This window comes from Lagopus muta, chromosome 8 (assembly GCF_023343835.1).
Source record: "Lagopus muta isolate bLagMut1 chromosome 8, bLagMut1 primary, whole genome shotgun sequence".
NCBI classification, from domain to species: Eukaryota; Metazoa; Chordata; class Aves; order Galliformes; family Phasianidae; genus Lagopus; species Lagopus muta.
Genome location: NC_064440.1, coordinates 18,118,981 through 18,145,401, shown reverse-complemented (window position 1 = coordinate 18,145,401; position 26,421 = coordinate 18,118,981). Strand labels below are relative to the sequence as shown.

The following is a 26,421-nucleotide window of genomic DNA, read 5'->3' as shown; positions in this document are numbered from 1 at the left end:
AAAACAAACAAACAAACAAACAATGAACATCTGTGTATGTCTATATGCACAAGTCTAAAAACGAGAAATGAAATTAGGAAGAAAGATCTAGTATCTAAGTGGGATTAATGTTTTTCAGTATGTAAGATGTTGAAAACTCACCTACTTCAAGCTACCAGAGCCATGTAGAATGAAGAAAAATAATTAAAAAGCAGTAAGACAGTGCTGCTGTGAGAGTTGTAATCATGGTGCTGCATAATGTTACCCACTACAACTTCCAGCAAAAAGCATCTATATCTCACACATTCAAAATACATACTTAATGAGCAATTTCAGTAATGACTGATGGTGTGGTCAACTGATTTAATGTTGATGTTTTTGTCCAGAAATATCTGTAATTATTTTGCGGTGAAGTAAGACAGTTCCTCTATATACTTCAATTTGCATTATTTCTCACTAGTTGAAATGGACTGTTTCTTTTGCATGAGACACAGTCTACATATGAATAAATAATTTCTTGATGTTAATGTAGCAGTGCTTGTCATTTGGATGTTTACTAGCTGCTTCATTGCAGACTGCAATTTAGAGATATTGTTTGTATGCTGTCTCTGTATTATGCTGATTTCAGATGAGAGAAAATAAACAGGGCTGTGATTACTGTCATTCTTAACAGCTTTCACAGGTACTTGTGAGCCCAGGCAGTTTCAGTGTCCAGACCATCGCTGTATTGACCCATACTATGTCTGTGATGGGGACAAAGACTGTGTAGATGGTGCTGATGAGCATGACTGCAGTAAGTGCAATCTTTGTTTGTTCCACCTCTTTATTGTTTCTCACTGTTGTGCCCCGAAGGGTATTTGGTGACCTCATATTACGAGCTCTAGGATAGCAGATAGGCGCAATAAACCTATCCATAAATTAGCTCTGTTAATGATACTTGTTTTAGTATTTATTGTAAGCTCTTTGATCTTTTGGGTGGTTTCAGAGGGCTGAAATCTAAGTTTTCTGTAGATTTCAAAGTCATTTTCTGTATCACATAGAAATTGCAGTCTTCAGTGGGACTTGGACTTCTGGTGCCATAGCTGCCTTGTGCACCTGTAGAAAAATATGGCTCAGTCTAGCTCTGAAAATAAAGTAACTAACTTTTTTCCTTTTTTAGTATACAATTGCAGTGGCACAGAGTTTAAATGTGTAAGTGGAGACCAGTGTATCAGTTCTTACTACCAATGTGATGGTGTTTTTGACTGTAATGATCACTCAGACGAGACCGATTGCCGTAAGTATAGGGATTTATTAGGTGATGCTGTGCAAAATTTTGTTTATCTCCTATGTCAGATAATTTGAAATACAGTCATTCAAACTTGAAAATTATTTTTAGATAAACTTGCTTGTAAATACTTCTTGTGAGCCAAAATTTCAAACACGGTAGATTTCAGCTCAAGAGTAGCTTTCTGGCAGAGTGGTGCCTGCATTCCATTTGTCTCTCAAGTTTTGTTTTATTTGGCACCATAAGGTTTAAAAGTAAGGCTTAAAAGTCTGTTCAGCTAGGAAGCTGGAAATTTTTGCTCTGTGAGAGTTATATTAAATTTTTTTCCCTTGAGATATTATTTACATTTAAGTTAGTATTTTTCAATATGAGATTGTGAGAACTTATTTCAGAGAATAATTTCATCTTGTGTTGGGTATGCTCATAGATATCAGTATACATAGATAGCAATGTGTGCTTGTTTAAAGCATAACTATATATTGCTTTATTCACTGTATTATAAAGTAGGAGCTAATTTGTCCAAATTCTGGAATGTCATGTATATTGAATGACTGTGATTCTATGGCCCGATTTAAAAGCAACAGAGCTTTTTATAGTGTTGTGATTTCTTCGGCAAGACAAGAACTGAAAACAGGAGCTCTTCATCTCCAGTTTCTGAACTTTTGAATGTCACTGTTTTAGCTACAAGACCACCAGGAATGTGCCACCAGGATGAATTCCAGTGCCAATCAGATGGCAATTGTGTTCCTGCTAGCTGGGAATGTGATGGCCATCTTGACTGTGCAGATGGCTCAGATGAACATCACAGATGTCCTGCCAGGACCTGTCCTCCATCCCTTTTCCGCTGTGACAATGGCAACTGTGTCTACCGAGCATGGATCTGTGATGGTGATAATGACTGCAGGGATATGAGTGATGAGAGAGATTGTCCTACGCAACCCTTCCGGTGTCCCAGCTGGCAGTGGCAGTGTCCCGGCCATAGTATCTGTGTGAATCTGAGCAAAGTTTGTGATAATTCTGCTGATTGTCCTAATGGAGCAGATGAATCCCCACTGTGCAGTAAGTTACTGTTCAAGCATCTACAATAACCTACAGTGTGCTGTGACTACAGGCATAAAATGCAGAGTATCCACAGAACAGCTATGTTATATTCAGCATGTGTTGTTATTGTAGCAACATTTCTAGCAGAAATTGTAAGCTTACTGTAATTAAAGCACTAATTATGAAGTGAAACTTCCTTGCAGTGAAGGGAGACTAAGGTGAACTCACTAACTATATCCAATCTTACACTCTGAATTATATGCTGAATTTCACTGACTACAGTGGCTTTTATGTAACTATATTGGAATGAGGTTTGTTTTCTTAAACAGATTCACTAAAGAAGGGTATGCCTTACGTTCAGATTAAACACGATTCAGTCTTTAATACTTTCTTTTAAATTTCTAATTTCAAAAATCACAAAAAAAATCTAAAAGTTTATCTGTAGCTAGCTATTTGTAGCTATTTGTATTTGTGTTGATTATTATTTGATTTAATCGTAACCTTTTTCTTTCTTCCCTTCCTTCTTTCCTTTCTTTCTTTAATCAATGCACATTCTCAGATGAACCCCAGCCAGGTATGATTATACGTGATTTTAAATTTTTGTGTATTAACAAGATTTTAGTGCTGGTGTTGTACAGCAAATATTTTGTATAATCTAGGTATGTTTGAAAACATTGTTGCAAGTGAATTCTGGGACTCAGTGGTAAATGCTGTGTTATCTGCCTTCATATGCATTGTGTATGTTGTATTTTGCATAAGAGCCTCAACCTGGTCTCACATGCATAACTGATGATTGTGCAGCATGTTTTAACAGCAATTTCAGGCTGGTACAATGCAACAGCAAAGTAATAAATTTAGCACAGAGAGCTTTTGTTAACTATATGCTTATTTCCTTTCCCAACCCCATTTCAGATCAGGAGAGCTGCTCTGACAATAATGCAGGCTGCACTCATGAATGTATTCAAGGACCTTTTGGAGCTCAGTGTACTTGTCCTGTTGGATACCAGCTCGCAAATGATTCTAAGACCTGTGAAGATATTAATGAATGTGACCCTCCAGGCTTTTGTAGTCAGCACTGTTACAATGAGAGAGGATCTTTTCGATGTTACTGTGATGAAGGATACATTCTGGAAACCAATGGGAGGATTTGTAAAGTGGCAGGTGAGAAACACTGGTGTCAACCTTAAAAATGTCAGTGGTGCTGGAAAATGTCTGTTTTTTTTTTCATTTTCATACTGTTATCTTTTGAAAGAGGAGATGCAACAGCCACTGACAGTCATTCATAGCAGATTATCCTGAGTATTGAAACAGCCACTCGGGGTTAATTGGAAAGTATTATTTTGTTGAAATACAATATTTAGATTAACATCCTGGGTTATTAAATCCACAGTGGTAAAATATATATATATATATATTCTGGAGAAAAAGCAGTGCCAGACACCTCTAAATCATAAGTTAAAATCTGCTCTTTTATGAAGTTCAGTGCATTGAGAGTGTTTATAACCCAGTCTTTTCATGAGGGTTTAATGTCTGTGTTATGGTCTTAATTCTGGAGAGCAAGGAAGACTGAGCCAGCCCAGTTCTGTTGTTCTGTATCTCTTACATAGTGTGCTAAAGGAACCATAAACCCATTGTTACCATAAGGTTCCTGGTTTAGGGGTATCCTCAGGTTCTGCAGTCTGAGAAGGATAACTTGTGGGACAGAGACCTTTGCAGTTTCAATCAGGATTGGGAGTTGAAAGTGACTCTGAGGGAAGTTCTGGCTCAGCTGCAAACTAAGAAACCAGGGTCCCGATGTGAGTCTGGAAGGAGAGTCTGTTGGAATAAATGATGGAGGAAGAATAAAAGAAAGCCAGAGTAGATCACAAGGTGTCAGGATAGACAGAATAGATATGATAAAATATATTTGCCTGGGAGTTGATTTTGAATTTGCCCTTTCAACCCATGCATCTAGATATAATTACTTTGATGCTATAAAACCATGCCTAATTACTCAATTACTCATTGTTACTTGTCTAACAGAATTACTGTTGGATAGCTAAGTGGTTTATTTATATTTCTTTTTCTTTGACAGAGTCTGGGAATCTTCTTTTGCTAGTGGCAAGTCGTAACCAAATTGTTGTGGACAACATCACCTCTCAGTCACACAGTATCTATTCTCTCATTAGGGATGGGAGGAATATTGTGGCTATTGATTTTGATTCAATCTCAGATCGTATCTTTTGGTCTGATACAACACAGGATAAAATTTGGAGTGCTTACCAAAATGGGACTGACCGAAAAATAGTAAGTTTCACTGAGTTTCACTTGTCCCTTCACTGTTGAAAGAAAATGAAGACGTTGTATCTCCACTTAAGGGAAGAGGCAAATCCCCTAGTATTAATAAGGGAGATAGGCTAAGTGGAACAATTCAGTAGATGCTAAGCTAATGTTTCCTATACCTTTTTGAAAAAGGAACCTGAATGTTTTTGGGAAGCTTTGTAACACTAGACTATACACTGATTTTCCCCATAGTAAGTGCATACTTCTTCCGTACGGCTGAAATTAGTAAGAGTGGGTATATGCCTAGTAAGCACTCTGAGGCTCATTCTGTATAAAAGGCCTAGAAAATAGTTGAAATTTGGTTACCTGTTTTCTGTATTTACAGAGGAATAAAGTGTGAGAAGTGATAACAATTAGTTTTTTTTTTCTCTCTCTCTCTGTATCACTCTTGTTTTTTTTTGTTTTTTTTTTTTTTTAAATTTCTGTTGTTAAACAGGTGTTTGACAGTGGTGTCACCGTGACTGAAAGTATAGCAGTAGATTGGGTAGGACGCAATCTTTACTGGACAGACTTTGTTCTGGAAACAATTGAAGTCTCTAAAATGGATGGGAGCCACAGGACTGTGCTGATTAGTGAAAATGTAACAAACCCAAGGGGACTAGTGTTAGATCCCAGAATTGAGTAAGATTTTTTTTATTTTGTTTTGAGAAGATACATATTTTATGATAACAATATTCAAACCTGAGATATGCCCAAATGATATTGTAATTATAAGTGACAAGTGGAAGAGAAAACTGAAAATACAGTTTTTAAATGATGTGTTTAGAGTGTTCATTTTATATTTAGTTTCAAATGATCATTATTTGTAATGTGTTAATCTGATTTGCTCTAACAAGATATTTGTCTTCCTCAGAAACAGATCTTCTTCCTAGGTACAAACTTTAAATTTAAAAGTTTGGTATATCATTAGTCAGTGGTGTGCCACAAATATGTGTATGTTCAGCATAAGGTGGTATGCCTCCCTATTTCTACCTGACAAAGGACAGGTTCCCTCGTACCCCCAAATGCAAAATAATTGCCATCATGTGTTAATGTCATCACAAAAGATACCTTCCTGTTTTGAGCAGCAACAGAGTAAGTGAAATTTTCTAATTTGAACTGTTCATGTGCAGACTTCTGTTTTATGAACTCTCCAGTGTCTTGAGCTCTGCTTACTGCCAACCACGTGGAGCTCTTCAGTTATAGCTCTGGTAGCACGATCAATGTGCCTGTGGAAGCACAAACCTGCATCAAGTTGGTATTTAGGAAACGGAATTGCCTTACAGTCAACGTATGCAGTCAACAGTAATGATGACGGAGTTTTTACTGTTCTTATTTACAAAATAAAATAGCTCAGAAGCATTCAAAAGTTTTTACAACAGAAATGATGGTAATGTCATGAATAAACATATTGCTGATATGAGTGATTTCAGTATCATTGGTTAGGACATTTCTTAAACATCTTTCTGGCTAATTAAGCTTTATAGGCAGCTTGCTTTTTTCTTTTTCTTTTTTTTTCTTTTTTTTTTCTTCAGATTGGTAACTCTTAGTTACTTTTTTTTCAGTGCTCATGTGATGTTCTGGACTGACTGGGGCCAAAACCCCCGAATTGAAAAAGCCAGTATGGATGGCAAATTGCGAACAGTGATTATTAACAGTAAAATCTACTGGCCCAATGGACTCTGCATTGACTACCCAAATAAACTTCTTTATTTTGCTGATGCTTATCTTGATTATATTGACTTTTGTGATTACAATGGGAACAACAGACGACAGGTGGTTGCAAGTGATTTGGTAAGACGTTAATTGATAAACAGTGTTTTTCTGTCTCCTTTCTGATACTGCTCAACAGTGTCTTTGCACAATCATAGCCTTTCTGTTCAAAATGTTCTGGTGAAGTAAGTAGTGAAGTGTTCTAGCTGCTTGTTACTGCTGGAAAATTAACTACATAAACCATTCAGTCTTCTATATTTTCAGTGAAACCCAGAGCTAAGTGTAGACTTAATGCTGTAGATCATTCTCATTTGTTCTGTCTATGTGTGAAGTCTAAAAGTGACATCTGACACTGCTGTAACTCTAATACAATAAAAAAACTGGAGGACTTCTCCTTGCCACCTTCTATCAGTGATAACTGTAGCAACAAAGGATGATCTGCTGCCAAGATTTGCTATTTGCTGGGAATGTTGTGAAGGGAGAATTTCTGACAGGATATCTTTAAGCAACGTACTGCTGTCAATTGACAGGACTGTGTACCAACACCACAGTTTACTTATTCTTATAAGCTGGTATGAATAGCAATGTGTATTTTTAAGAATTGAACCTTGGGATCCATTTATCTTTGGCTAAGTAGGCAATTCTTGTGCATTAGAAACAGGTGCAATATTTCTTGCCTTAATCTTCAGAAATTTCATTGAGCCATCTTCTTCAACAATGTGGTAAATTATAGGGAAGCTTATTGGAACTGGAAGGTCTTTGCAGATTCATAACTACTGCATTTTCACTTGTGCCCATGAAAATCTGCAGTTGGGTCTTTATTTTTTGTTTGCTTGTGTTCTGCATTGCAGATAGACTGCTTTATTAATTCCTCATGCTGTACATACTTTAAAAAAAAAAAAAAAAAAAAAAAAAAGCTCCCTCATAATTGGTGCCTTGTTTTCAGGCAGTAGATGATATTTCATACTTACTTGGTAAAAATAGCTTTTGAGATGGCAGCTTTTCTTTTTCTTTTTTTCTTTTTTAAATTTTTTCTTAGCTCTGTTATTAGAGGGCAAGCTTTGCTATCTCCAGAACTAAAGTGATAAACATTCTTGCCTCACAGATTTTGCAACATCCTCATGCTCTAACTATCTTTGAAGATTTTGTCTACTGGAGTGACCGGTATACTAACCGAGTAATTAGGGCCAATAAATGGCATGGAGGAAACCAAACAGTTATGATTTATAACATTCACCAGCCTTTGGGGCTTGTGGCAGTTCATCCTGTAAAGCAACCTTATGGTAAGTTCAGCAAAACAACTTTGATGATTACAAAAATATGTCACAAAGTAATGTTGTGCATTCTGGAATCAGTCATGTCAACAAGTAGTCTGGGTTAAAACAAGAAAATAATTTATGCCACTGACTTAAAACTGAAAATCTTTTCAGTCTTTCCAACCTGCTGAGTAGTCCAGTATTTAGGAAAGTGACCTAGGGAGCATATAAGCTCATCATGAATAGCCAAAAAGGATAATAGGAAAGTAGCATGTGCAGCTTTTCTGCTCTTTATTTTGAAGTTTTTGTCATAAAATTCTAGCATTTTTGAAAATATTTTCATTTTAAAAATTTCTCTGTGGCAAACAGACTTGTTCCACGTATATATCATACTTTTAGGCAAATTACTCTTGTCATTCCTTGCTTGATTTTACTTAATGAAATAATGCAATAAAGGATTTTAATTTATTCAAGACTGACTTTGATTTCTTCTGCTCTGTATCTTGTGTTGGGGATGTTTTTTTGCAAATAAATATTGCAGTGACTAACATTTTCTTTTTCCTGAAGAATTCTAACGGGGGAGGGCATAGTCTTGTATCTTATTAATGTGCTAGTAATTTCTGGTGCTATGCTATGTGTGCACTTTTTTTGAACAAAACCTTCCTCAAGCATGTTCATAGCTAAAGCTACTTTGGACTGTTGTTAAATTATTTAGTCACAAAAGGGTAACATTAATTTATACATTGTAATTCTGATTTAATAAGTTTTAATTTATTGTCTGGAGCTTAAAAACATTACTACCACTGGTGGAGAAACTGGCTTATTTTCTTTATTGTATTAAATTAGTTCATTTTGTGATTTTCTTTCATCAAATCCTTTCAGGATTTCAACAAATCCTTTCAGATTTTTTTGTTTTTCTTTACATGGACAGAGAAAGAAGAAAGCACTTACCAAATAGTTCAACACTGTAATATTGCAAATGAAGGCATGATTTTTTAACTGTCATCCATTCTTCTTGTTTTGTAAATCATTAGATTTCACATCAATTAGATTTTAGATAGAAATGAGCTATTTTCTTATAGTTTGAGTTTATCATTGTTTTACTTGCCATCTTGTTGAATTCTTCTCAGTTCTTTTTGTTTTTTTACTATCCGGGATAATATGTCATTTCCTCAAATATTCCACTTTTAGAGTAAAACCTGCAGCAGTTGCTAAGGGTATTCATTCATGCAGTCTGATTTGTATTTCATGAGGATGACTTCTCCTGAAAAATTCTTTTTAACATCATTTTTGTGGAAGCAATCTAAATGGTTGAATTTTAATTTCTAGTAATAATAATGATCATCAAAGACTTTTTAACTCTTCTATTTCACAGACTTCAGGTTTCAAAGTGATACAAGAAATTATACATTAAGTCCCTACTACCTTTAATGATGCATAGTTAGCCATGTTATTTCTTTAAATTTCTCCAAAAAGCTTCAGTAAATAGTTTAAACGTCCCATCCAGAAAGGTTATTGTGATCAAAGTCTGAAGGTTCTGCAGGCCTTCAGATGCAATTAACAAAATTTGGAAAAGGAATTTGACAGATTTTTGTGCTAGGAAAATGAAAAGATCAATATGATAATATTGCTGGTTTTACAGTAAGGTTTATGTTATAAGTGTATTGTATTGCATATGATTCTTGTAAATAACTTGATATTGAATTTCAAGGAAATACTGAAGCTGATTTAGTGCAGAGTTGACATTTTCAGTAGCACTGAATAGCTTTCCAGCTTCCTGTATTGCTAACAGTTGCTAATAAATTTATTTTTCTTTTCAGGTATCAATTCCTGTGCATCATCACCCTGTAGCCACCTCTGCTTGCTTTCATCATCTGGACCACTTTTTTTTTCCTGTGCTTGTCCTTCTGGATGGATGCTTTCTCCTGACAACAGGAACTGCATGCGAGGTAGGGCAGTAGTTGTGAGACATGAAAAAAAGACTAGACAGATTTTCATAGCCATCCCTCTGCCAAGCAAAAAGCTTGCTTCAGAACTGTGAGCTGTACTCATGAAATCAAAGTTTGGGATCATTCCAGGCATACTTCACTTAGGAAGGATGGAATGGAGTGTACATGGCCTAAAGGCATGGAGCCAGGTTCTGGAAAGAGCTCAAAGAGAGATATTTCTTCATTTGGGAGAAATGGAAGAAATGCTTATTTTTAAGCACTATGAAAAAGCTACATTTTAAATTTTCTCAACACGTTGAATGTTTTGCAGTTACATCTGGAAGGAGCAAAGCATTGGTTAAAATTGTGAAGGAGTATTCTGGCAAAGTGTTGTCCTTGGCATTATAAATATTCAGCCTGGAAGCACATTTTAAAGAATTGTACTTTTAAGAACGTAGAGGTGCAGATCTAGGAGGGAATTGCTTGATTAATCAGATCTCCTTCCTTCCTTGAGTACCACCACATAAGGTGTTCCTTTTTAACAGACAGGCTCCAGCTGGACATTAATTTGGTTTCTTGCTCCTAAACTTCAATGAACCTCGCAATTTTGATGTCTGGAAGCCATTTTGTTTTCAGTTCAAGTATATTATTTCCCATTTCTGTCCATTTCCTATGCCACTTCTGTCTTTTGGGATAAAAAACATCAGTAGTTCTTCATTCCTGATATATATATTCTGTGTATATTTTTAAAATGATTTATCACATTCTCCCTCAGCTTGTATTTTGCTTTGAAAGAAATCATGTCCTTTGGTTTCCCCTCATGTGGGAAGGGTGTTGTCCTTGCTCCTTGTCACCCTCTCCAGCCTATCATTTCAGGTGTGTGTATCTCAGCAAAATTACTCTATTGCTCATTATAAGAATGAAGAATAGTTAAACATCTCCATAGGTGTTAATGTTGATAGAATCAGTCACCAAAAAATTTCTGAAAAATATGATTGTTTTTAATGAGACTATTAAATTTCTGAAGTACTAACAGTCTAGACAAGAGAACTTGCATATTCATGTTTCAGTAGGATTCAGTAGTGTTTTATGCTGTGTACCATTTGAGAGGGAATAATGACCCTCAGAGTCTTTTATGCACTGGAACAATTTGTTATGAATTTAGTGGTTCCATGTAAACTTTTTGTAGAAGAGCCACTAGCATGCTGCATTCATAAGAAAAAAAAAAAAACAAAACAGCAACATCAAAGTGTAAAAGCTTCAAGAATTTTACAGCTAAGTTTTTTCAGACAACTGTTTGTTGAAATTTGATTTTGAGTGAGCATGAATGATGTGTAAGCTTTTGTCAATTTTGACAACAGTTCTGGTGTTCGAGAGTAGTGAGAATAATTTTAGAAAAGCACAATGATGCTGTGTTTTTTTTTTTTTCATGTCAAAAATTTCATGGAAAGTTTGCATAAATGTATTAAGTAGGCAGTGAAAGAAAAAAAAAATCATCTGTACCAGAAAAAGAGTTTGGTTACACTTACCTTCTGTATGACAGCAACTCAGTTCCTTCTCAAGTGGTAGCTTATGCCTGGAGAAGTGATCAGACTGTGCTCTCTCCTTCAGAAGAAAAAGGAAAAGGAAGAGGGGAACTCGTGTTTGGAAGAGTCTCTTCGCATACTCCCTGGCAGAGGAGAAATTACTTTGCTCACTTGTATCTATAGTCTGTAATGTGTTTTGTCAGAACACACAGCTAGTTGCCCTTTATAACATTTAAGCATGAGGATTAGTGTTTTCTTGAAAGTAAACTTACTGTTTTAGAGATAAAGTTAGTATACTCTATAAGAGATTTAAAAAAAACCAACAAAACAAAAACCAATGATACTGCAGATAAGGATCAGCAGTTGTTTCTGTGACATTGTACATTTCTTTTGACTCCTGCTTAGCCGTTACAATCTATCTCAGGCACGTTTTGACTCTCATTCCTAGAGTTCTGAAGAATCTGCTTGTAGAAGCTGTGGCTGAGTGTACTTCTCCCCTTGGCTAGCAATAAATGATCCTACACTGTTTACTTCCTTTTCAGAATTTGCTTGTATGTGCATTGCGATTACATAGTGCTGAAACATTCAGTGTTAAAACATTACAATTGATAACCTCAGTCTTGTGAGGTAAAAAAAAACAAATGCAAACTTGCATGTAAATAGTTTACAAAGCATCACAGGTAATATTTGTTGTCTTTGTTGTCATTAAGGAACCTTTGGTAGAGCTGGGGCATATATCAGTGCAGTTTTTTTAACAGAGGAAATGTGTTGAAAGCTAACTCTGACTTACATTATATGTTTTCACAGTTGAACACCCTTTCCTTATTGCTGTCAGAGATAATATAATTTATGGAATTTCTCTGAACCCTGAGGAGAAGACCAATGATGCTATGGTTCCAATAGCAGGAGTTCAAAATGGTGTTGATGTTGACTTTGATGACTCAGAACAGATGATCTATTGGGTTGAAAATCCAGTAAGTTAGTATTTGTGTTCAGAATGCACACTAAAATAAGACTTCTTACTTTAAAGTAGTGTTCATGATTTAAATATATTAGCATTAAAGGTAGGAATTTTAATAAATATAGCTGAAAAAAATGAAAGACTTTTTCCCTAGGATGTATGAGACTCCATCTCATTTGAAGGTTAGTTTTCATATTTGTCCACCGAAATATTTAATTAGTGCTCTTCCTTGCAGGGACATGAAGATCAGATGGTAGTGACAGAACTGTACTCTCAGTCCTTTGCTGTAGTCTGCTCTTTTACCTATCTATTGGCTTAGAACTTAACTCTGCAGATAGAGCTGAAAGAGTTCTCCATGAACATATTATATTGAACCAATGGTGCTAAATTTCAAAATGAAATTACCATGCTTGCATGATTTAGTTTCTAGTCTGAGCATTTCATGAAGTAACATAGTACAGAGGCATCCTTTTCTTAAGTAGAAGAAAAGGATGGAAGAGTCACAGGCAGCAAATACAGGGCTGATATTTTTTAAAACTAGTTCAGAATAATTTTTAATAGATCATTATAATTGTTTGAAGAAGTCTCTTTAATTACTCTATGGAAGCCAGGGAGATGAATCTGATAGGAAACTTATGATTCAGCAGTATGTCTCTTCACTCTTGGAAACTTAAAAGCAGTTGATAAATTCTCAGCAATCTATTTGATCCTCCATGCAGTTTGAAAAAATATTCTTGACACGTCTCAGCAAGCAGATAGGTACAGCTGACATTTACAGGAGGTAACACAGTTTTGTAGGTGGTCATGGGCTTATGTATCTATTAACACAGCTGGCAAGTGAAATGCCAAGAGCCTCGGCAGGCTGAGTGCAGATAAGTACTCTATTAAGAATATATAAGAATAAGACTATACACGGACCTAATGATTCCTGGGTGTTTTTTCTAAAGCAATTGTTCTGTAGAACTTCTGTAAAACTGAAGCAACTGGATGAAAACTCAGATCTCAATGTAGCTTCTCTCTGAGTTTTGTCACTGTTTTTGTATCATGCAGCTAAGGTGTCTATGATATAGCTACATTATGTGGCTAACACTATTGAGCCTGCAAGTGATAATTTGTGAGATAATTTTGTGAAAACTGCAGGGTTAATCTTAGTTTTGATTCTTCTATTACAGTTAGAATTTTGGTTCTTCTGTATTTATGCGTGTAGAGAGCACTATTTTCCTGCATTGAATTTGAGATTTATTCAAGCTGGCTAATTGAGAAATCCTGTTAATCTTTTGAGAGTAGAGTACAAATTACAGTAGTGTGTCTACATACAGCTTAAAAATAGACTGTTCAGGCTCATTTTACATAGCCATTTTATTTCTGTGAATCACAGAAATAAATATTTGATAAATACTTGATATATATAATGAACGTTATAGTTCATTTGGTTAATGAACTATAATTCCTCTTTATGCCATATTGTTACACTTGACAGTATATTATACTTTTTTACCATGCTTATGAATTGAGTATATAAAAATACTTTACTACTGCTGAATTTTCATTTTTCTCAGAAAAGATTGCAATATAAAGTATCTGTTCACATGGTTGCAGTAAATGAGGTTTTCTCTTATTTGTTTGTTTTTGATTAAACTGCTCTGGATGTTTATACTTCTGTTATTTTTCCAAGGGTGAAATTCACAGAGTGAGGTCAGATGGATCTAACAGGACGGTTTTTGCTCCAGCAGCTGTTATTGGTGCTCCTATTGGCCTAGCATTGGACTGGATGTCTGCAAACCTTTATTATAGTAATCCAGGAACACAGTCAATTGAGGTAAAATTTAAGTACAATTGTGAAAATTAAGAGCCTCGGTATTTTGCTGCTACAAATATACAATTTGAAATTAGAGCTGTTTTTTAGTGAAAATCAGAAATTAGATTTATTTTTTCTAAAACATTTGGGTAGTATGAAGAAAAGTGATTTGCACACTTGAAGAAAAAAACCTAAATTTGTGCACAGCTAAAAGATTTTAAAAGCGATGTATTCTTGGAACTCTATTTGCGTACGGATCTTTTTTTCGTCGTCAGGAGGCTCCTACTGTTTCACACATAAACTTCACTAATATAGTAATTGCTATTACTTTCCTTGTTATTTTCACTTCAAGTCAGAGATCCTTCTGCACTGCTTCTGACTGTAAAGGAATGTAGCCATGGAATGGAGTAAGATCCAATCCCCAGTGCTCTGGTGTCCTATTCTGTATCTTACTGGAGGCAAGCAGTGTGACAGCATGGGAAAAATAAAAATGCCATTTAGAGTAGGGAAATAGAGAGTAAGCAACATGTAATTAGTGATAAGTATGAATAAGTTGCCATGAATTTTCTTGTCTTTTTCTTGTCCTAAAATATAAATATGCACTTTAAAATTAAAACCTACCTAATTTAAACAGATACAAGATAATACATGTAAAATCAGCCTTTTTCAGTGCCTTCAACCTGTAACACTCAACATCAATATATTATGGAGGCTGAAAGATTAGATTTTTTTGTTACTATTTTTTATTTTTACCAAGGATACTTCAGTATTACCATAGGCAGGTTCAGAGCTTCTTCGTAGGGTGCATGTGAGAGAAGAAAGAATATTAGAGTAGTAAGCAGCTTGCTTTTCCTTCATAGTGTTTGAACAAGTTTCCTGCAATTTCATCACTTGGTGGATTTAGACTTTTTTCCTTTGATTTAGTTATGTATCTTAAGTTCTGTATTAAATGCTTTGATTAATTCAATATTTGCACAGGTCCTGAAGCTGCACGGTGAAGTAATGTACAGAAAAACTCTGATTACCAACGATGGTACCTCTCTGGGAGCTGGCACACCAATTGGTTTGACAGTTGATCCAGCAAGGGGGTAAATTACTAAAATTGCAGTTATCTTTGCACTTGAATATCTATTCTACATTTTTCTTAATGTTTAAGGTCATTAACTTCGATCCTGGATTTGATACGGGTTTGGTTTTTTTGTTTTTGTTTTTTAATTTATTCTTTCAAAAGCCTAGAAAACAATTGCATGACTACATAAATTGTTGGATGGATGTCTGTTCTCCTTAATGTACCGTATACTTCACATTCTTTTTAATTAAAAAAAAATTCAGAATGACTGAATAAAAAACATCAAAAAAAAAAAAAAAGGCACTGTAAAATGTGGGCACAGAGTAAGGAAAATTATTAAGTATTTATTAATAAAGGCATATTACATGCGAAAAATGTCAGATGGTAAACAGCATATACTAAACATGACTTTAGTACTTTGTCCCCAGTACAAAGGTGCACTATGATGCTTTTTTTTTCCTCCCAAAATCAAAGTGTTTCATAGGACCGTGTTAGTAATGAGATTGTTCTGCTGGTGACCTGTCAGTCTTTCAGATAAATGAATATCTGCTTTTTTGTCTCTTTTATGGAGTCTGTTTACTGTGTCTCCTAGCTGCTTTTCAGCAACTGGGACCAGAGCAGTACACATATTCCTCAGAGCCAGTTTTTGAACTTGCAGTTTTAATTCTAAACTGAAACCAAACTTACAGTTGAAACTGCAACCATCTATAAAACAGAATTATTGTTCTCCTGCTTTTTATTCTACTCCTGACAATCTTCTGAGCCTACCTCCTGACATACAGTGGATGATACAGGAAAGAGTATATGAATTTCTGAAAATGGTTTAACAAGAATTATTCTTTCAAAACAAGATCTCTTTTTTTCATTGAGGTTCAGTTCTTAGTGATCTCTATTCATCATGTGCCAAGGTATTTGGCAGAGAGAGGAGATGGATTTAAGCGTATGCTTTATTGTCTGTGGGCTATTGATTTCCATCACCAGCTTTGCTAATAGGTGTGATAATGTTTTCCTGTGTTACAGGAAGCTGTATTGGACAGACCAGGGAACTGATAGTGGAGTTCCAGCAAAGGTTGCCAGTGCAAACATGGATGGATCAGGTATTCAAACCCTCTTCACTGGCAACCTGGATCATGTAGAGTTCATTACTGTTGATATTAAAGAACAAAAGTTGTACTGGGCTGTCACAAGCACAGGAGTGGTAAGTGATACTTTTGTCATAGTTGGTGTTACTTGTTTATTTGTGTGTTTGTGATTCCCAAGAATAATTCAGTTACTTCAGTTTACTTATGTAACTGGGAAATGCAGGACCAAGCAAAATCTGAATAACTTTTATAGATTACCTTTAAAAATAAATGATGATTTGAATGAAGAAACAAATCTCTATTAGCATCCTGCTAACCTATTCTTCCTCTCTGTGATAGGTAGATGAAAATTTGTCCAAGGAAAGATTTTAGTAGTGTATGTTGTATTTTAATTTTGTATTGTAACATTGAATGTATACTATTATAAGAAGTGTAATATTAAGCTTTAAATTGATTTCTTAGATTGAGAAAGGCAATGTGGATGGTACAAATCGTGTGACTCTCGTGGTTCATCTTTCTCATCCATGGGGAATTGCAGTGTATGATACCTTTCTATACTATACCGATCGAGATTATGAAGTTATTGAACGAGTTGACAAGTTTACTGGAGCAAACAAAGTTGTACTGAGAGACAATGTCCCAAGACTGAAGTGCCTACGAGTGTATTATAGAGATAGTGAGTATTTACTAAAGAGCTATTTCAAGATTTCCAACTCATGAAAACTCAAACTTCCATTAGAGACAGAATATATGCTCCTTAAAAAAAATTGTTTGATGTGCCAGAAGCATTTACATGGTTTTACCCAGAGGTGTTCTACTGTCCTGTTAAGGCATTTATTGGCATGGGAAATTTTACTAAAATATCATCAACGTGAAATTGACTAAACAAAAAATTGTTACTTTAGCTTTAAATTTATGGGTTTTTGTCTGATTCTTTGATCCATTGATCTTAAATGAGAAGAAACCAACAAATTGATTACAGGCGCATCATGCTTAAATGGCAATTAAAATATTTTTTGCTGATTGTTAGTGCTCCACAAGTATATGAATTTGTTGTACATCTGCTCGAGTTTGTGATGATACAGTTCAGATTTCTGTGTTTCCACGTATTCCTTTCACAGATTCTGCTGGTTCCTCAAATGGCTGCAGTAATAATATTGGAGTTTGTCAACAACTTTGCTTACCTGTACCTGGTGGATTATTCTCCTGTGCATGTGCTACCGGCTTTCAGCTAAATCCTGATAACAGAACCTGTTCTCCATACAATTCATTTGTAATTGTTTCTATGCTTTCTGCAATTAAAGGATTTAGTTTAGAGACGTCTGATCACTCTGAAGCCATGGTACCTCTAGCAGGAAGAGGTATGTGACAATTATAGTAAGATGAGAGCTTATAATACCTAATATTTTGGCACTTCTTGCCTGCATGCCATGTTCTGAGTACGTTAGTTTATATTAAAGATGATTAATTACTACTTTTCAGGACGGAATGTGCTTCATGTGGATGTTCACATGCCTTCTGGTTTCATTTACTGGTGTGACTTCAGTAGCACAGTTTCTTCTCAGAATGCAATACGTAAAATTAAACCTGATGGTTCTTATTTTAGAAATGTTGTTACAAATGGAATAGGACGAAATGGAATTCGTGGCATTGCAATTGACTGGGTAGCAGGTAAGCATAGCAGAATTCAGAGACTTATTTATGCAATAAAGTAGCTAGTATTTGATCAGTATTATACACATGCGTACTGTATTTGTGTTTTTCAAAAGTTCTTCTGGAGATTGATAGGCTATTTGGGACAGATTTTAGAAGAATCATCTACTGCATGCACTTTGTAGTTACTGTATTCAGTGCTGTGCCACAACACAAAATTCATAGTTTTATGTTGTAAAAGGTAAAGAGTATGGATGTGCAAGCCAAAAGCTGCTATATAATAACAATAGATATTTGAGACTGAAAAAATAAATAACAACCATGGTTAATGCATTTTTGATCATTAGCCACTGATTATCTCCATGGAAATCAATAAAGATGTAGAAATTATTCCACTATTTTAATTTTGATCATCTCTTTACTTCCTCAAAATGGAGCCGCATACTTTGTGCTCTTAACTTCTAAAATGTTTATGGATATTCATTTTACAGTTTAGTATTTTATCAGTTCATGTTTCTCAGGTGGTGATGCTGTGTACTAACTTTTGTCACTCTCCTTTGTTTTTTTGTTTTTTTTTTTCCAATTTGTTTTAAATGCAGGAAATCTTTATTTTACAAATGCATTCCTGACAGAGACTTTTGTAGAAGTTTTACGTTTAAACACAACTTATCGCCGTGTTCTGCTTAAAACTACAATAGATATGCCAAGGCACATAGTAGTAGATCCAAAAAACAGATACTTGTTCTGGGCAGATTATGGGCAAAATCCGAAGATTGAACGTGCATTTCTGGACTGCACCAACAGAACAGTTCTGGTATCTGAGGGCATTGTCACACCTCGTGGGTTGGCCATCGATCACAGCAATGGCTACATTTACTGGGTAGATGATTCCTTAGACATGATTGCAAGAATTCAACCTGATGGTGGTGATGTTGAAATTGTGCGTTATGGCAGTCGCTATCCAACTCCATATGGTATCACCGTCTTTGGGAATTCAATGATCTGGGTGGATCGGAACCTGAAAAAAGTGTTTCAAGCCAGCAAGGAGCCAGGCAATACTGATCAACCAACAGTAATACGAGACAACATTAATTGGCTAAGGGATGTTACCATTTACAATAGTCATTTTCAGTCACGTTCACCCCTTGACGTAAACAACAATCCTTGTTTGGACAGCAACGGAGGCTGTTCCCATCTGTGTTTTGCCCTGCCTGATGTGCAGACACCCAAATGTGGTTGTGCCTTTGGCACACTGGACAGTGATGGCAAGAGATGTACCATTTCAACAGATGATTACTTGATTTTTGCCCTTGAGAATGCCCTCAGAAGTATTCACCTGGATCCTGAAAATCACAGTCCTCCCTTCCGTGCAGTCAATGTGTTAAGAACTGCAGTGGCCTTGGATTTTGACAGCATAAACAACCGAATATATTTTACACAAAGTTATCCTTCAGGTGCTGGAAGAATCAGTTATATTAGTATTTACTCAGGAATTGGCACTCCAGTAGTAGTTGCATCTGGTAAGTGAATTGAATTGTGATTCAGAATAATTAGATATTGGAAAACAAGGACTGGATTAGCTCAGCTGGTATTTTTATACTTACAGTGAAGGTAGACTGATTATTTAAGGCAACTGATAAAATGCTTGTTTTCTCTTCAGTGTTTTCCTCTTATGATAATCTTATCATATCTTGACAAGAAGATATAAAACTGGTTAAATATTGTTACATGCTTTCAGTAGTTTTGAGATTGCAGGAAGTGTAGAGACAGAGATACTATGATATTACCAATATAAAAAGACAAATAATATCTGTTTAATAATAATAGCTATTGTAGTGTTTTTTGTTGTTAAAAAATTTTGAATTATTATGATTCTTGACAATCTGCAGTTTTTCCTCTGACTTGCTCTTTGCTGCCAATCAAACAACTCTGTGTTAGATCTTCACCACAAGTGAGATGAAGGAAACAAGGTAGAAGTCTGGGTCAAGGAGGGCATTTAGTGAGCTGGAAGTGTGATGAAGCAGAGTTCGGGGGGAGAATGAGACGACTAAGGCTGTGTTTTCAAAAAGCCAGTGTCAGGTTGAACTGTTTATGTTGGACTGATGGAAAGCTTAGATCCGTATGTCAGCGTACCTTGCTGTTAAGGGTTGTGTAAAACTGCACCTTCAACAAGGGTTGAACATCTTCAAGTCTTTGCTATTGCTTTCCTCTCTTCTTTCACAGGTGTCAACTTGATCATCTCTTTTAGTGTAAGCACAAAATAAGGACAAAACAATGCTTATTTTTTATCTGCCTCTGCCTGCCTTGATGCTCTCTGAATTTACAGGATGGGAGTGAGGGATGATTCCTGTTACTTCTTTAGCTGTTTACAACCCTACTGCATGCACAGGACTACTGAAGTCAGAATTATTAGTTATTTAGATTTTTTAAATGGTCAGATTTGCATTGCCATCAATTGTATTTCAAGAAAATCTTTTTGTTGGTGTGTTATAAAAGACGAGCTATTGCAGTATCTCAGAATACTATACTCAACTGTTTTGTTTGTGTATTTGCATATATCTAAGACCTGGGAACTCCAGATGGCATAGCCTTTGACTGGATCAACAACAGAGTTTACTACAGTGACTACCTCAATCAGACTATCAGTTCAATGGCTGTGGATGGCTCTAACCGCACCGTGATTGCCCGGGTCCCACGACCAAGAGCTGTAGTACTGGATCCCTGCAGAGGGTATGTGTTGTACTTTGTATGCCTTATCTTCATTGCAGGTGAAACTGTAGTTTGGACTTAGATGAAGAGCGATAGATGTTCCTATTCTAGGCCCTAGATTCCAGCCATGCAGAATTACCTGAATCTAAGTATTTAAGTTTTCAACCTGATCTCAGCCTTGGAGATTTTAATTTTCTTCATTGATTTTGTTTTTTTTAAAAAACACTTATGAATATGTAGTGAATAAAACTCCACTAAGTGAGGTTAGGAGCCAGGTACTGTGTGGTAAATAAGAATGATTTTTCAAAGCAGCTGTTCTTCAAGCAACTAGTCATTCTCCATTGACTGAGGCAGAGAAACAAGGGGCATTTGTTGAAACAAAGATTTCTTCAAGAATATTATGTCCTGATAATCAGATGGTGCTACCAAGAGATCTACCTAAAAGTTGTATATAAAAAGTCATATATATGTAAGTTCTTTCCTACTGATGTTGTGCTTTGTAAGTGTCTCAGAAGAATTTTTGGTTCTTAGAAGTTAGGGGCAGTGTTATACTGTATATCAAATGAAGAAAGATTAGAAAGAGAATATTTGATTTCACTAGATTCTCACAGGAGCTGGAAGAACTCATCTAAAGTTCATTCCAGTGGAGCCCAATGATCCCAGCTAGAAAATTCCTTTGTAAATATGAGGTAAAAGAGAGGAAGTAGTTCTTTTTCCCGTAGTTTTGCACTCCACAGTTCAATTGGCTATACCAGAGTGGAGATATCCTAGGGCAGTTAAGAGCTCTGTGAACTTTCTTTGCTGTAAAAATAATTTTTCAATCACGTTACTGACAGGTATATGTACTGGACTGACTGGAGCTCCAATGCAAAGATAGAACGAGCTACACTTGGTGGAAACTTCAGAACACCTATTGTAAGCACCAATCTGGTGTGGCCAAATGGGCTTACCCTGGACTATGAAGAACAGCAGCTATACTGGGCTGATGCAAATCTGTATGTATTGATAACACAGTTGTTGATTTGCATTAGGTTAATTTGAATGGGCTTACTATCTCTTTTTCCTGCTTTATTTTTTTCCCACTGTTTTCAGTATTTTAATTAAATTCAGTAATTTGTATTGTAGAAATTATAAGAAATACTTTATAGCAACAAAACATCATTTTCTTATATTGATGTGGAACTACTCCACAACAAGAAGTTTTGTGATGTCACAAGGCGGATTTCATCCAGTGCTTTATGTCACTCATCTTAATTTCAACTCATTACTTTTATAAGCATCTTCTCCTGTGCATACAATCACAGTGCATGTTTCATATTCATTGCTCATGGTTAATGGCTGTCACCTGTAGAATTTGGCATTAAGTTCTTGCTTTTCCAACCAGACAGATTCCTACTCTTCAATGTAGACCACCAGAATCTCTGCCACCAGCAGGAGAGCTTTTAAAAATAATTTCATTTCCATCTTCAAATTCACCCATGTTCTCTGAGAAATCACTGCAGCAATCAGACATTCCTCATCTGGTTCTTCCAGAACAGCAATTCTTTTGTAGACACCTCTGCTGCTGTGACAGAAAGATGTCTGTAATGTAGTGACTCTTATAGTCTGTGCCTTTGTGGGATCTTCTGAAAGGAAGGCATCCTTACATGGATACATCTGTGTGTAGGGAACCTGAAATGGGACCATCTATTCTAAGGATTCTGTTACAGATGCGTAATGTCAGATAAGACATTTCTCTTTTAAATTCTAGTTAATGGAGGTAGATAGCAGATAGTCCTTTACCCCAATTCAGAGGAGCATGAGGTAAGATGTGAGGACCAGATGTTCAAAGAATGGCAGTGCTCATTAGATCTTAGTGCATGAAGAGGATACAAAGGCCAGACGTATAGCCATAACTCCTCCATTTTTCCTTCTGCTTATTCTCATTTTGTTTACACTATTCCCCCAAAGATGTCATCCCTCCTTCTCTAAAATAGCGTTTGAGTTCTTAACTTGGTTTGGTGCACATCATTGAAATGGTAAATAGTAGTCACATGACTAATAAGGACATGTATCTACGTTGAAATGCTTCCTCTAAGATGACATTATTTCTTTATTATTTTAGGCAAAAAATTGAGCGATGCACTCTAACTGGTACAAACCGTGAGGTAATTGTTAGTACTGCTCTCCATCCATTTGCAATGACATTGTTTGATCAGCATATATATTGGACAGATTGGAACACACGAAGCATTTACCGAGCTAATAAATATGATGGTTCAGATCAAATTGTAATGATCATGAATCTTCCACAAAGACCAATGGATATTCATGTCTGGGCAAAAAGTAAGCAGCAGCAGTGTACCAACCCTTGTAACCAGTTCAATGGTGGTTGCAGTCACATTTGTGCACCAGGTAAGCAACTATGCTTAATGACTATAAGCTGTTAGAATTGCCTGTATTAGAAATCATAATATAACAAGTTTAAGTCGCATGGAGACATCTGAATTAGTCCTTAGTATTTCTAAATGTTTAATAATTATTTCATTTATATAATACAATCAAGATGATTGCTGTTCAGGATCATGGTGCTTTGCCAACACACTTGACGATTTTTGTTGAGAATCTTCACAACTAAAAGTCATGTGTTTCCTAATTTAAACAAAAACATTTTTTTCTAAAATTTTAATTTCTATTTCCTCTGAGGCAGCATGTGAAATTAGCTCAGCAGCACACCTCAATAATATAGGTATTTATAATATTAACCAATATATGCTTTTAGTATACTGATACCTTAGTAATTTATAGTGGTACAGTATATATTGAACAGATACTTTTTATCACATTTTGGGGGATAGAGCTTCAGCTGGTATTAGCTAGCTCTGATATATGAAAGCGTCGGAGACCATTTTGCGGTCATTGAAAAATGATTTGGACAGCAAGCAGTTAAGGTGTTCCAAGTTCTGATCTCAGTTTCGTAGGGAACTCTAACTTTCTTGGGTTTCAGTGGGTTTGAATATGCTTAACTGAGGTAAGAATCTGGCTAAGTAGCCACATTTTTAATCTAAGCAGATGGTTACAGGGATTTCATTGCATTTCATTTTCATTGCATTTAGGGCTGTGAACAGTTTTAACAAAACCCTTTCTAAAACATGAGTATTAATTATCAAATATGAATGTAGGTCCAGCTGGTGCAGAATGTCAGTGTCCATCTGAAGGTCGCTGGTATTTAGCCAATAATAACAAGCACTGCATTGTGGATAATGGTACCAGGTGTGACACTGGTTTCTTCACCTGCCTGAATGGACACTGCATCTCAGAGCGATGGAAATGCGACAACGACAATGACTGTGGTGATGGAAGTGATGAGTTGGAGAGTGTGTGTGGTAAGCATTTAAAATAACTGCATGTGAAAGTGATGCAACTTCTGTCCTGGCTGTCTGATGTTTTCTATTGTTTGCATGGCTCTATGATCACGGGTTTTCTAGCTGTAGTTTGGAAATGATCTGTTGCTTGCCTGCTTGTAGAATTTGTTGTGCATTATTAGGTCTGAATGGCAGCAAATTTGCTCTAGAATCCAGAAATGCTATAGTATTAACTTCTTATATACCCAATTTCTCCTTTGTTTAATTCAAATATGTATTTTACTTTTCACGCAGTACGTTTTGCAGCTGTCTTTGCCCTGGCAGGTAAAACTGTTGTGTTTTGATTTGTTATTTTGTCAGAGAACTTAGATTATGCTTTATCCATGTACTATATTCTTCATTAATTTATTAAAATTATTTTTTATTTGTTCAGCTTTCCATACTTGTCAGCCAACAGCTTTTACCTGTGGTAATGGGCGATGTGTGCCCTATCATTACCGCTGTGATCACTACAATGACTGTGGAGACAACAGCGATGAGGCTGGCTGTTTATTCCGAACTTGTGACTCCCACACAGAATTTACTTGCAATAATGGAAGATGTATATCTCTTCAGTACGTCTGCAATGGAGTAAATAATTGTTACGATAATGGCACATCAGATGAGAGAAATTGCCGTAAGTTCCTCCAAATTACTAAGTGCACATTTGAGTCTGACTCTTTAGACCAAAGAAGAGACAAATCTCCTTGAGTGTGAAGAATTATGACAAAGGCAGCAAAAAGGATAAAAGGTTTTTATATTAATGTTACAGATTCTGGTTTGTGTTATTTTGAAGCAAACTGATCCTTGAAAGATATTCTTGAGCACCCTGAGATCTTTCTTAATAACTGCTGCTTTAATCTGCCTTGACCCAGCAAATACTATTAGAGTGCTTAATGTTAGCTATTGTAGTAATCCCATTGACTTGAAAAAGATTATTTGAGATAAATTGGATGCAGGACCTACATCTATGCAGAATTCACGTGGAATTTGACAGCAGATTTTTACCATAAGCTTTGCAGCATGTTATGTTAAGTATACTGGATTTAATCATGAGGAATGAATATGTGACTCTTATACAAGCATGATTTATATTTATTCTGTTTAAAATTATGTTCCTTATAGTTTTCAAAAAGTTATCAGTTTTATTTGTTTTCCATAAAACACCAATTTTATGGAATCAGCTCAGTAATAAGTACTAATGCAGTTAATCAAGTTAATCATGTTTTGTTTTTTTTTTTTGCAGTAAGATTGTTAAATTCTTAGTGAAGTAGTTGATTTAAAAACTAAAAGATTGTTTTAACACTGTTTTCTTGAAATATTATTTGTGACTTATTTCACTTAAAACTAAAAAAATCTGTACATTTGAAATTCCCATTCTAATAGTCATTTGTAGTTGATGTGGTGATTCACACAGTACCAGCTGGTTGCAAATGCAAGCATTACGGTGTGAATGCTTGTCAGTTTACATTCCCTCACCTCTGAGTATTAGCATGTATTTCTTTGACCATGTTTTTGACACCACTTTTCCCAATAAAAGCAGTGGCCTCGTTGTTTCCATATAGAACGAGAGGTATGAGTGCACTTCAGCATTTGAGCAGAAATGAGAGGAAAACTGTGTTATTTACACATTTCTTTTTTAATTTTCCAAGGAAATTTGAAGAGAAAGGTGGCAGTGAGAACGTATAGTATATTGCTTTACTTTTAATTTAGTATTGTTTTGAGTGAGTGGAGAACATCTGCAGCTGTCTCAGCTCTGGGAATTTTTAAAACTAGTTCAGCTTCTTCAAAGACTTTTGATCACTTCAGGTGAAAGGGATAGTGAATCACTGACAGTCTTACATCTGAAAAATATGTGACAAAAGGCACTCTGGATTGATCAGATCAGTCCACTCTGGATTGGTGAGAAAAAAAAAAATAAATCAGATTTTTGTTTATTTGTTTGTTCTTGCTTTTTTTAAAACAGTGTTATGTACATGTGTATCAATGAAATGTTTTTGCCCTCTCTTTAAAGCGGAACGGACTTGCCAGTCTGGTTTTACCAAATGCCAAAGCACAAACATCTGCATTCCTCGAACTTATTTGTGTGATGGTGACAATGATTGTGGAGATATGAGTGATGAGAGCCCTACTCACTGTGGTAAGCTGATAGGGCTTTTAACCTCCTTGCACTTCATTGATTTATTTTGGTGCTGTTTACCTTTCTTGTAACTACAGCTGTTCTCAAAATCTACTCTTTTGAAGTATTGGAGAAATAAAAGATGTAAGAGTTGTATTATTTAATCTTGTTCGTCTAACTTCCTTAAAATTTTATTAGTCTTTTTTGCACAGTTTTTATGCAGTTTTTGAGCGATGATTTTTTTTTGCGTATTCTGCTCTGTATCTTTTTTTGTTTGTTTGTTTTTACAAAACTGGCACTTCAGTATTAGTGAATTGACTTTTTTCCAGAACTTCATTACGAGAATATTTTCCTTCTAATTAAATGAAATTATATGTACTCTTAAATGTAATTTCTTTCATGGAGTTATTTATGCCTTAAGAAATGATTCATAGTTCATTGTTGATTCCAACTTTTATGCAAAACTGTGTAGCTTTTAATAAACTTCAATTACAAAACAGCATATTTTTGCAAGGTAGTAGGTAGTACTTCTTTAAAATGTGGTGGATCTGTTTCTAACGTACAATGGATATTTTCAGACAATGATTTATTTTTAATAGTGTTTGAGTGGATTATGTTTGCTTTGTCTAGTTTTCC

At 35.6% G+C, this 26,421-nt stretch overlaps 1 protein-coding gene across 6 annotated transcripts in view; it reads left to right on the top strand.

The window, feature by feature from the left end:
* Nucleotides 1-26,421, top strand: part of LRP2 (LDL receptor related protein 2) — a 136,918-nt gene that overhangs the window by 73,596 nt on the left and 36,901 nt on the right. For all 6 annotated transcript variants that reach the window (XM_048953630.1, XM_048953632.1, XM_048953634.1 and 3 more), the window contains 23 exons: nt 653-772; nt 1,139-1,255; nt 1,928-2,305; nt 3,200-3,448; nt 4,362-4,573; nt 5,046-5,230; nt 6,154-6,382; nt 7,407-7,584; nt 9,378-9,506; nt 11,819-11,985; nt 13,648-13,791; nt 14,749-14,858; nt 15,860-16,037; nt 16,384-16,597; nt 17,043-17,282; nt 17,404-17,592; nt 18,174-19,094; nt 20,139-20,304; nt 21,120-21,278; nt 22,388-22,677; nt 23,445-23,648; nt 24,061-24,303; nt 25,681-25,806. In XM_048953630.1, the coding sequence (XP_048809587.1) occupies nt 653-772; nt 1,139-1,255; nt 1,928-2,305; nt 3,200-3,448; nt 4,362-4,573; nt 5,046-5,230; nt 6,154-6,382; nt 7,407-7,584; nt 9,378-9,506; nt 11,819-11,985; nt 13,648-13,791; nt 14,749-14,858; nt 15,860-16,037; nt 16,384-16,597; nt 17,043-17,282; nt 17,404-17,592; nt 18,174-19,094; nt 20,139-20,304; nt 21,120-21,278; nt 22,388-22,677; nt 23,445-23,648; nt 24,061-24,303; nt 25,681-25,806 (5,148 nt within the window). The remainder of the gene's footprint in view (nt 1-652; nt 773-1,138; nt 1,256-1,927; nt 2,306-3,199; nt 3,449-4,361; nt 4,574-5,045; nt 5,231-6,153; nt 6,383-7,406; nt 7,585-9,377; nt 9,507-11,818; nt 11,986-13,647; nt 13,792-14,748; nt 14,859-15,859; nt 16,038-16,383; nt 16,598-17,042; nt 17,283-17,403; nt 17,593-18,173; nt 19,095-20,138; nt 20,305-21,119; nt 21,279-22,387; nt 22,678-23,444; nt 23,649-24,060; nt 24,304-25,680; nt 25,807-26,421) is intronic.